Below are 12,381 nucleotides of genomic sequence, written 5' to 3' on the forward strand. Positions count from 1 at the left end.
ATCAAAGGACAGTCTTGCCCCATCCCACCCCGTTCTACTCAACCTACACCTGAGGCTTTGGCTTTGTATCTAGATCTGAGCCCCTGGCGACGGTGACCCCTTACCTTCTGGTTTCATCGGTGGGAGTGGAGGCGGGATTTGCTCGACACATTGCACATCGTCATAGTTCTCTTCCTCTTCCTCCTCGGTGGTCGGGCTGTCAGCGAGAAGGAATGTCAGGGTTGGCCCTTCCTTTTACCCACCCCCTCCCCTCTCTTTCCATCCCCCACCCCCACCTGTGCCCAAGTTCAACTTTGAGCAAGCTTTGCATATCTGAAGCATTGAGGATTTCAGAGCATTGAACAATTAAATTCTTAAAACTGCAATCCCTCTGACCATATCGGAAGGAAAGAGGCCATGAGTCTCACACCAGCAGGTTCAGGAACAGCTGCTCCCCTTCCACCATAAGACTCCTCATCGACAAACTCATTAAAGGATATACTCTCCACATTATTTTTTACTGAATTTTTTTTCTGTATTGCACAGTCAGTTTGTTTAATTTTCTTTCTTTCTTTACGTCTCTCTTTTTCTCATGTACAGTTTTTTTTGCACTACCGATCAGTAGAAATTCTGCCTGGCCCCACAGGAAAATGAATCTCAAGGTTGTATGTGATGTCATCCATGTACTCTGACAAGAAATCTGAACTTTGAAGGTTGGCAGTTCCAGCTCAACAATCGGCATTCTGAGATCATGGACAACATTATTGGGCAGTTGATGACCCTGGATCTAAATGAAGGCACGAGGAAATAGTATCGAGGAGATATTCACTTGAAAGCAATCCATAAGGCCATAAGATATAGGAAGAAGGCCATTTGACACATCAAGTCCACTCAGCCATTCCATCATGAGCTGATCCATTATCCCACTGCCTGGCCTTCTCCCCATGACCTTTGAGGCCCTGGCTAATCAAGAACCTATCCATCTCTTCCTTAAATAAACCCAATGATCCAGCCTCTACAACCACCTGTGGCAACCAATTTCACAGATTCACCACCCTCTGGTTGAAGAAATTCTTCCGCATCTCTGTTCTAAGAAGACGCCCTTCAGTCCTGAAGTTGTGCCCTCTGGTCCGGGACTCTCCCACCGTGGGAACCAACCTTTCTACATCGACACTGGCAATGCCTTTCAACATTTGAAATATTTCAATGGGATCCCTCCCCTCAATCTCTTAACTTCCAACAAGTACAGGCCAAGAGCCATCAAACATTCCTCATATGATAACTAATTCATTTCCAGAATCATCCCAGTGAACCTCCTTGGAATCCTCTCCAACACCCTTTCTTTTCTTTTAAAAATATTTTAATTGTTTAATATATAAACTTACGTACAGAGTTTTAGAAAAGAAAGTACCAAACAAATCATTTGTATACACGCAAGCACACTCACACACAAATGAAAACTAAGTCGAGAATTCCTTAATAAATATAGGAAACAATCATTAGAATTGGTCTGTAAAACTCGTTTGCTTGGTTAAGCCAGATAAAAAAAAGAGAAAAAAATTAAAAAGAAAAAACATAAAAACTACTCGACCCCCTCCCTCTAATCAAGGTTCCCTTAAATAATAAATAATTACGGAAATGTTGACCCCCCAGACATCAGAGAGTGAATCTCCGGAGCACACGATAATTCTTAATTCTTCCAATTAGAATAAAATTCTAAGAATAGGCCCCACAACTTTATAAATTGTAACTTTCTATCTTTAATATTAGATCTAATTTTCTCCCAACTTAAATAGGACATTACATCAGGTAACCACTGTGTATGAATAGGGGATGAATTATCTTTCCATTTCAAGATATCAACAAGGTGGAGAGAGTGCAGAGATTTACAAAAATGTTACTTGGGTTTCAGAATCTAGATTACAAAGAAAGATTGAGCACATTAGGTCTCTATTCCTTGGAGCGTAGAGGTTGAGGGGGGATTTGATAGAGGTTTTTAAGATTATGTGAGGGATTGATAGAATTGATGTGGATAGGCTTTTTTCCATTGAGGGTAGGAGAGATTGAAACAAGAGGTCATGAGTTGAGAGTTAAGGGGGGGAAAAGTTTAGAAGTAACATAAGGGGGAACTTCTTCACTCAGAGAGTGGTGGCTGTGTGGAATGAGCTTCCGGGAGAAGTAGTGGTGGCAGGGTCCATTTTATCATTTAAGGAAAAATTGAATGTATATGGATAGGAGGGGAATGGAGGGTTAAGGGCAGGGTGCGGGTAGGTGGGACTAGAGGAGAGGACTTGGTTTGGTATGGACTAGAAGGGCCAAAATGGCCTGTTTCCATGCTGTGATTGTTATATAGTTATATAGGAATATTGATTGTCTGGCTATCAACGTAGTAAAATATGAAATGATTTCCTGAGATGCAGATATAGGTTTATCTGGGTCTTGAGAAAAACCGAACAGAGCAATTAACGGAAAAGGTTCTAAATTAATCTTAAGAATCGTTGATAAAATTTGAAAAATGTCTCTCCAGAATCTTTAAATTTGGCCAGTCCCAAACATACTGATCAAGGAATCATCAAATAGTTTGTGTTTCTCACAAAATGGATCAATATCTGCATCATTAACAAGATAATTTATGTTTGGACAAACGAGCTCTGTGTACCAATTGGAATAAGCAGTGCCTTGCACAAAATGAGGAATCATTAATCAAACTGAGAGTAGAGACCAATCTTCATCTGAAAATGTTGTATTGAAATTTCATTCCCAATTGCTCTTGATCCCAGCCATGGGAACTGATTTTGAATCCAGTAAATTATTATAAATACATGATGCCAATCCATCATCAAACTTTCTTAAATGAACAGCCCAAAACTCCTAATTATATTGTGACTGAATAACAATGGAATTTACTGTACAAATATGTCAGCTTCTCCTTTCCTTCAACCCCCCTCCCCCCAGTTCAGTGCCTGCAATTATAATTAGAATGCTGGCTCACGCAACACTTATTTAGAAACTTCACGCGGAAGCACAAGATATAGCGGCCCACCATTGGGGTCACATTTCCAACTGCTGCCGAGACAGTTCAGGCTCTGGGTGCCTTTGCACAAACTTTGAAGGATGCCTATAAGGACTTCACATGTAGGTGTAAATTGGACATTCTGTGGCATAATGGATTATTGTTTTGGAAAGCAACAGATGAACAGACTTGGAAAATTAGGTCCAGAGCCACAATCTGTCATGTGATTTTCTCTGAGTGAGTGAGAGAGAGAGAGAGAGAGAGAGAGAGAGAGAGAGAGAGAGAGAGAGAGAGAGAGAGAGAAGAGAGAGAAAATTCAGATCTACAGTTCAGTAGCAGCAGCTGGGACTGGAACAGGACAAGCTGGAAAGCTTGTGGAAAACCCCATTTTGAAGACGGCTTGTGAGTTCTGAGTTCAACCTGTTCAAAGCTCTTGTGGTCCATACAAGAGGAGAGGACTGGCTGTATAATATTTCACTTGAAATAAGGGAAACAAAGAGGAACTCTGTGGTGTCCTGAAAGAAAGAGGTTATCATCCGGAAAACCCTGATGGGGCAAGTTTCTTCGCAAGACACTGAAGTGGCTGGTTGAAAGGGATCAGTTGTGGGTGTCCAACGAGCAACAAATCTCTCTCTGAAAACCGACTTTCCTCAGCAGTAACCATTTACCTTTCAGCACCAAAGCCTGGTGAAGATTCATAAATCTTAAATTCTGTGCACAGTATAAGAATTGCCTGATACCGGTGAACTTGGAGGAGTGAGAAGTGAGATTGGACTGTGAATCAAAGAACTTTTTTGAACTTAAACACACATTATATACACGTGCACTTAGAATTAGAAGGGGGTTAAGTTAATAGTAATAAGTTAAAGTGTGATTCTGTTTTCATGTTCTGTTTTCATGTTTAAAGATAATTAAAAGTAACATTTGTTTGAGTAACCATTTGTCTTGGTGAATATCTATTGCTGCTGGGTTTTGGGGTCCTCTGGGCTTGTAACAATGCAGAGACACAAAGGTAGGTAGGGTTGTAATTAGAGCTTTTGGCACATTGGCCTTCATAAATCAAAATATTGGTTTGTAGGTAAAGTGAGACCTCAGCAGGTCTCACATCATCCATGAGAGGTAAAGATATGTTAATGATGTTTCGGACCTGAGTTTTTCAAGAAGCTGAGGAGACCTTACAGAGGTTGATAAAGACATGACGACATAGATAAATAGCCGTCGTCTTTTTCCCAGGATAGGGCTGTCTAAAACTAAAGAGAATAACAAAAATGAGAAGGCTTGCAAAATCGTTGAGGATCCCTTCCACCCCGCACACAGCATTTTCCAGCTGCTCCCGTCGGGAGGATCAGAGCCAGCGCCACCAGGCTTCTTCCCATGGGCAGCGAGAATGCTAAATGACTGAATGAACTGCCCGTACAAACCCTCCGAGACTCTACTATTTATTTAACAGTAATATTTATTTTTAATATTTGTGTATAGGTATTGTACATGTGTATCATTAGTCCATGTTTGTTTTGCCTGTATGTGTTTTGCACCGAGGGCTGGAGAGCACTGTTTCGTCGGGTCACACTTGAACTTGAGAAGGTAAAGAACCTGAGGAGACACTTTCCCCACTCAGAGGATGCGTGGGACGAGCTGCCAATGGAAGTGGTAGAGGTGGACAACTGCCATGTTTGAAAGACATTTGCACGTGTCTGTGGATAAGAAAGATTCAGAGGGGATATGGGAAAATGGGACCAGCTAAGGAAGGACAGTTATTCAGTAGGGACAGGTTGGGCCAAAGGGCCTGTTTCTGTGCTGTAGCTCGAGAGTAGACAAGGATTTGCTGGAGGATCACAGCAGGTCCATTAGTAAAACCAGCCAGTTAATGCTTCAGTTCCAAATCATTTATTGCGGCAATTCTATGGCTTAGTTTGGTGGACTCAATAGGAAGGCATTAAACTGAGACTCTCCCTTGGTTTCCATAAAACCACAAGGCATAGGAGCAGAAGTAGGCCATTCAGCCCATCTAGTCTGCTCAAGAACTGATCCATTCTTCCACTCAGCCCCACTCCCCTGCCTTCTCCCCATAATCTTTAACTATTCAGATATATATCAATCTCTGCTTTAAATACATTCAGTTGCCTTATCAAGTCTCAACATCACCTCCCTGCTCTTATATCCTATTCCTCTAGGAGGTGAATGCCAACATGTATAGAGATCCAATGTAAAGCTTACTGTGTGCGCTATTCAGGCAACTCACAAGATCGCTGAAGGCAAGGGTGCCAAATGTTTCTTCACCACCCTGTCTATGTGCATCTACACTTTCATGGAACTACGTACCCGTACCCTCAACTTGCTTCGTTCTACATTTACAGTGTAGATCCTACTCTGGTTTAACCTCCCAAAGTCCAACACCTCACAGCATTTATTCAAATTCCTGGGTGTCAGCATTTCCGAGGATCTGTCCTAGAACGTCCATGTTGATGCAATCACAGCTACACTTTGTGCGGTGTCTGAAGCGGTTCAGTATGTCATCGAAGACTTTCCTTATACCTCTACAAGTGTACACTGGAGTGCAGTCTGGCTGGTTGTATCACTGTCTGGTATGGAGGATGCCACACTCAGGACAAGAAAAAAACTCCAGAGGGTCATTAACTCATCCTGCAACATCACAGACTTCACTCCATTGAGGACATCCACAAGAGGCGGTGTCTTAAGAAAGCAGCCTCTATCCTCAAAGACCCCCCACCCCCCCGGGCCATGCCCTCCTCACTCTGCTACCATCAGGAACGAGGTAAAGGAGCCTGAAGACGAGCACTCAGCGGCACAAGGACAGCTTCTTCCTGCTGCCATCAGATTCCTGAATGATCAATGAATCAAGAAGCTGCCTCACTTTGATTTTTCATGCACTATTTTTATTTATTGTTGTAAGGTGATTTATATGAAAGTTTTGTGACAGATTATGTTATATTTTATAGATATGTTTTTGGAAGATAGAGCGGGGTTTTAGTGAGGTCACAAAAAGAATCAAACACTTCAAAACAGATCTCATTTTAAAATACAAGAGTTATGCATAAGGTGGTGCCTACATGTCGGCAAAGACAATAGACTCCTGTGCTGGAGATTTTTACCACGAGGTGCAAATGGAAGGGCCCATCTCAGGAAACGGATCAGATCTCTCATGAATGGATTTTGGGAGTCATCAAGCTGTTTTGATGGAGTGTGCTGTTTTAGGAGGATCATGTGGTTTTGCAAGCAGAGAAAGTCAAGCAGGATTTTCTTTAAGTGTGACAGAGAGAGAGAGAGAGAGAGAGAGAGAGAGAGAGAGTGCTGGTTTTCTGCAGTGGCTTTGGAAGCTTGTTAAAATACCCATTTTGAATATGGGTTGTGAGTTCTGAGTTCAGCCTGTTCAAAGCCCTTGTGGTCCATACAAGAAGAGAGGATTTTCCCCGTGCATCTAGACCAGCGGTTCTCAACCATTTTTTTAACCACTCACATCCCACCTTAAGTAATCCATCCTGAACCACAGAGCACCTATGGCTCCCTAGCCCTAGAGCGTAGGTGGCATGGTTGGTGCCAGGCTGTTACAGCACCAGCGATCAGGACCAGGATTTGAATCCCATGCTGTCTGGAAGGAGTTTGTAGGTTCTCCCCGTGTCTATGTGGGTTTTCCCCGAGGGCTCCTGTTTCTTCCCACCAACCGAAAATAAAAAGTACTGGGGTTGCAGGTCAATTGGGCAGTACAGACTCGTGGGCTGAAAGGGACTGTTACTGTGCTGTACATCTAAAAAAAATCCAATCCCATAGGATCTCTGTGGTTAATAAGGAATTAATTAAGGTGGTATTTGATTGGATAAAAAAGGTTGAGAACCACTGATCTAGACTGTATTATAATCTTATCACCTTCTCTCTCCACTAGATATCTAACTTTGTACCTACAATGGAGCATTCCAGCACAGTACAGATCCTTCAGCCCATGCTGTTGTGCTGACCAATAAAAACCTACTGAAACCTCCCCTCCTTTACACCTATTTTTCTTTCACCCACATGCCTGTCTAAGGATCTTTTGAATGGCCCTATTTAATCAACCACTACCCCCAGCAATGCATTCCAAGCACCCACAACTCTCTATGACGTCTCCCCTAACCTTTTCTCCCCGCACCTTGCACCTTTGGTGTTTGCTTCTCTTGCCCTGGAAAAAAGTGTTGGCTGTCCACCCTATCTTGTTGATCTCTATAAAGTCTCTTCTAATTCTTCTTTGCTCCAAAGGGAAAAGCCTGTTCAACCAGTTTCCTGTCTGTGCATCCAGTGGCCCTTCAATTCCATCAAAATTGTTGATTATGCTCAGCTAAAGGATGCTCTGTGGTTAGTAGGGGACCTCTTAAAGTGGTCTGGAAAAACAAAGGTTGTGAACCACTGTACTAAACATCCTGACATGGACGACCGCTGTTCAAATGAATAGGGTGGGAGAGGTGTTCCCAGTGAAACTCCACGTATATTAGCGGCTTTGGGCTTGCTGGACACTCAGCCGAAATGTAAACAGAGCAAAGAGAGCAGCTGGTCAAACCTGGTTTGAAAAAGTTATGTCATGCCAGAGGAAGGCAGGATGTGAAAGGTCAATTGGGGTTTTCCTGGTACACCACACAAACTCAACAGACAGACCCACTGAAGGGCCTTGTACAAGTGTTCCTGAGATTCAAAACTATTCGCAAGTGATAGCAAAGCACTTCTTTCAACTGGTAGTAACGAAGCGTAGGGGGATTCCTGGTATGTCAGAGCAGGGAAGAGTCTCGTATTAACGCCTTCCCGCCAGTTCACCAAATGGAGTCATAGAGATACCTTGATAAAGGGTTGGGACATGAAATGTTGACTGGGCATTTCTAGCCATGACTGCTGTCAGACCTGTTGAGTTTCCCCCAGAAATTCCTTGTCCATTCCAAGTGGTACAACAGGCCCACTTCGGACCAATTTGTCCAGGCTGAACAAGTTTCCCTTCTGAGTTGGCCCCATTTGCCTGCATTTGACCAGATTCCTCTGAATCATTCCTATCCACGGACCTGTGCAAATATTTTTCACTGTGAATGGTCGGGCACTGAGGAGTGGGGTAGGACAGAGAGACCTGGGGATATAGATACATAATTCCTTGAAAGTGGCGTCACAGTGGACAGGGTCGCAAAGAGAACTTTTGACATACGGCCTTTATAAATCAAAGCATTGAGTGCAGGAGTTGGAATGTTATGGTAAAGTTGTATGCGACATTGGCTAGGCCAGATTTAGAGGATTGTGTGCAGTTTTGATCACCGAACTACAGGAAAGATAGAAAGAGGGCAGAGAAGATTTACTAGGATATTACCTGGACTTCAGGAACTGAGTTACAGGGAAAGGTTAAACAGGTTAGGACTCTATTCCCTGGAGTGTAGAAGAATGAGGGGAGATTTGATCGAGGTATTTAAAATTACGAGAGGAACAGACAGAGGAAATGTAGGTCGGTGTTTTTTCCAGGTGAGATATAAACCAGAGAACATAGGTTAAGAGTGAAAGGGGAAAAGTTTAGGACAGTGTTTTCAAACTTTTTCTTTCCACTCACAGACCACCTTAAATATTCCCTCTGCCATAGGTGCTCTGTGATGAGTAAGGGATTGCTTAAGGTGGGACGTGAGTGGAAAGATAAGTTTGAAAACCACTGTTTTAATTGTACCTCGTTGGCTCGTTATGTGCACAGTTTGAGAACTCCAAAGGAAATGGGCCAATGGCAATTTTTTTCCAGCAAAATATTTCAGTGACAATTGGGTCTCAACCTTCCCTTCCCACTCACATATCACCTTAAACAATCCCTTAATCATCACAGAGGACCTATGGCCTATGGCAAGGTGGTATGTGAGTGGAAAGAAAATGTTTGAAAACCACTGGTTTAGGGGGAGTTTTTCCCAGGGCCGGAGTAGCTGACACCAGAGGACATGTGTACACAGTGAAGGGAGGCAAGTTTAGGGGAGACATCAGTGGGTAAGTTTTTGCACAGAGAGTTGTGGGGGCCTGAAATGCCTTTCCAGGTGTGGTAGTGAAGGCGGAAACATTAGGTGCATTTAACAAACAAGTACATGGATAAAAGAAAAATAGAGGGTTATGAATAAGGAGGGTTAGATGCTTTTTTGTAGGAATATATGGGCCGGCACCACATTGAGGGCCGAAGGGCCTGTTTTGCCCTGAATGTCCTTAAAGTACACTCAAGTGGGAAATCAGGAGGGCAAAAAGAGGGCACAAGTTAGCTTTGGTGTATAAAGTAGAGAGAATACCAAAGAATTTTACATGTACAGAAAGGGCAAAATATTAATTAGCACGAGATCAACACGTGATCTGGGAATATAGATACATAATTCCCTGAACGTGGCAGCACAGGTGGACAGACATATAGGCCTTCATAAATCAAAGTACTGAGTCCAGGAGTTGGGCTGTTACGGTAAAGTTGTATAAGACATTGGTGAGGCCAAATTTGGAGGATTGTGTGCAGATTTGGTCATCGAACTGCAGGAAAGAGATCAATAAGATGGAAAGAGGGCAGAGATTTACTAGGATGTTGCCTGGACTTCAGGAACTGAGTTACAGGGAAAGGTTAAACAGGTTCGGACTATATTCCCTGGAGCGTAGAAGAATGAGGGGAGATTTGATGGAGGTATTTAAAATTATGAGGGGATAGACAGAGTAAATGTTGATGGGCATTTTTAACTTAGGGTGGGTGAGACAGAAATCAAAAGGCATGGGTTAAGAGTGAAAGGGGAAAGGTTTAGTAGGAACATCTTCACCCAGAGATCGGTGGGGGTGTGGAACAAGCTGCCAGCTGAGGTGGTGAATGCGGGCTTAATTTGAATATTTAAGAGGAATTTGGACAGGAACATCGATGGGAGGGGTATGGAGGGCTATAGACGGGGTGCAGGTCAGTGGAACTAGGCAACAAAAACATGGGAGTTGAAGGTTAATTAGGGTATTTGGGCGGCACGGACTTGTGGGCCGGAAGGGTCTGTAACGGAGCTGCATATCAAAATTTAAAATTAAATAAAAATTCTGCATGGAGCTACAGAAGATGGGCAAGGTCATAAACAATAATTTCCTGCTGTATTAATTGTGGCAAAAGATGAGAAGACTAGGGAGCTCAGAGAATTAACGTGGTGAGGTGCTGGAGCTCTGTCCATAAAGATTGATACGTCCTTGGGCCTATCCAAGTTTATCCCTAGACTTTGTGGGCAGCTCAGGAAGACATTGTGGGGCACTGGCAGGAATATCTATGGTGTCATGAGCTATGGGTGAGGTCCAGAATGCTGGAGGCAGGGGCGAATATGTGCCTTTGTTTCACAAAGGGGCAAGCGGAGGATCTGAACCCCATGAGCTGAACATCAGTGGTGGGTAAGTAACCGGAAGGGGTCCCGAGAGAAAGGACGTGCGTGCATTTGGAAAGGTGAGGACTGACTGGGGGAGCTCAGCATGGATTTGTGCACAGGAATCTTGTCTCATGAGTTGATTGAGTTATTCAAGGAGGCACCAAGGGGAGTAGTGAGGCTGTGGTCTGCATGGATTTTAGCCAGGTCTTTAACAAGGTCCCATGTGGCTGGCTCATCCAGAAGTTCAGATCACATGGGATGCAGAGTGAGAGATGACCAACTGGATACAGAATGAAGGGTAGGAGACAGAGGATGGTAGTTGAGGAAAACTTCCTTCAAAGCTTTTTTTAAATTATGGGGGTGTAATTGGAATCGAACTATCGAACATTACAGCACTGAAACAGGCCCCTTCCAGTCTGTGCTGAACAATTGTTCTGCCTAGTCCCACTGACCTGCACCCTGTCCATAGCCCTCCATACCCCTCCCATCTATGTACCTGTACAAATTCTTCTTAAAGTCCTAACCTGTTTAACCTTACCCTATAACTCAGTTCCTCAAGTACTGGTAATATCCTTGTAAATCCCTTCTACACTCTTTCAATCTGACTGATATCTTTCCTGCAGTTTGGTGATCAAAACTGCACACAATCTTCTATATTTGGCCTCACCAATATCTTATACAATTTTACCATAACAACCCAACTCCTGGACACAATACTTTGATCTATAAAGGCCAATATGCCAAAAGCTCTTTTTACAACCCTGTCCATCTGTGACGCCACTTTCAGGGAATTATGTATCTGTATTCAATGGTCCCTCTGTTCTACCGCACTCCTTAGTGCCTGACCATTTACCGTGTACGTCCTTTCTTGGTTTGTCCTTCCAAAATGCATTCAATTCCATCGGCCATTTTCCAGACCATTTTTCCAGCTGGTCCAGATCCCTCTGCAAACTTTGAAAACCTTCTTCACTGACCACAACACCTCCAATCTTAGTCTCATCTGTAAACTTTCTGATCCAATTTCCCATGTTATCATCCAGATCATTGATATAGATGACAAACAACAATGAGCCGATCCTCTAGTCAGAGGCTTCCAGTCTGAGAAGCATCATCCACCACTACTCTCTGGCTTCTCCTGTCCAGCCATTGTCGAATCCAGTTCACTACTTCAGCATGAATACCAAATGTCTGAATCTTCCTGACTAACCTCCCATGTGGGACTGTGTCAAAGGCCTTACTAAAGTTCATGTAGACAACATCCATAGACTTTTCTTCCTGGTAACTGCCTCTAAAAACTCCATAGGATTTGTTAAACATGACCTATCACGCACAAAACCATGTTGACTATCCCCATCTCTCCAAATACTTGTATGTCCGATCTCTAAGAACACCTTCCAATAATTTATCTGCTACTGACGTCAGGCTCACCAGCCTATAATTTCCAGGGTTACTTTTGGAGCCTTTTTTAAGCAATGGAACAAAGTGATCTACTCTCCAATCCTCCAGTAACTCCCCCGTGGCTAAGGACATTTTAAATACTTCTGCTAGCGTCCCTGCAATTTCTACACAAGGTCCGAGGGAATATCCCGTCAGGCCCTGGGGATCTATCCACCCTTATTTGCTTTAAGACAGCAAGCACTTCCTCCTCTTTAATCTGTACAGGTTCCAGACCTCACTGCTTGTTTTCCTTACTTCCCTCGACCCTGATGAAAAAAAAGCATTTAAGATCTCCCCCATCTCTTTTGGCTCCAGGCAAAGCCGACCACTCTGATCTTCAACGGGACCAATTTTGTCCTTTCCTATCCTTTTGCTCTGAATATACCTGTAGAAACCCTTAGGAATTTCCTTCACATTATCTGCCAAAGCAAATTCGCATCTTATTTTAGCCTTCCTGATTTCTTCCTTAATACTCCTCAAATCTCTCATTTGCTCCTTGTTGCCTATATCAGCTACATCTTGACCATATTCCCAAAATCCTTCGAAAACTGAGGTTCCCTATGTCTGTTAACTTTGCCTTCAATCCTGACAGGAACG

At 43.3% G+C, this 12,381-nt stretch overlaps 1 protein-coding gene across 3 annotated transcripts in view; it reads right to left on the bottom strand.

The window, feature by feature from the left end:
* Positions 1 to 12,381, bottom strand: part of LOC138735676 (FYN-binding protein 1-like) — a 181,813-nt gene that overhangs the window by 93,997 nt on the left and 75,435 nt on the right. For all 3 annotated transcript variants that reach the window (XM_069883876.1, XM_069883866.1, XM_069883884.1), the window contains exon 4: positions 105 to 196. In XM_069883876.1, the coding sequence (XP_069739977.1) occupies positions 105 to 196 (92 nt within the window). The remainder of the gene's footprint in view (positions 1 to 104; positions 197 to 12,381) is intronic.

This window comes from Narcine bancroftii, chromosome 1 (genome assembly GCF_036971445.1).
Source record: "Narcine bancroftii isolate sNarBan1 chromosome 1, sNarBan1.hap1, whole genome shotgun sequence".
Lineage (NCBI taxonomy): Eukaryota > Metazoa > Chordata > Chondrichthyes > Torpediniformes > Narcinidae > Narcine > Narcine bancroftii.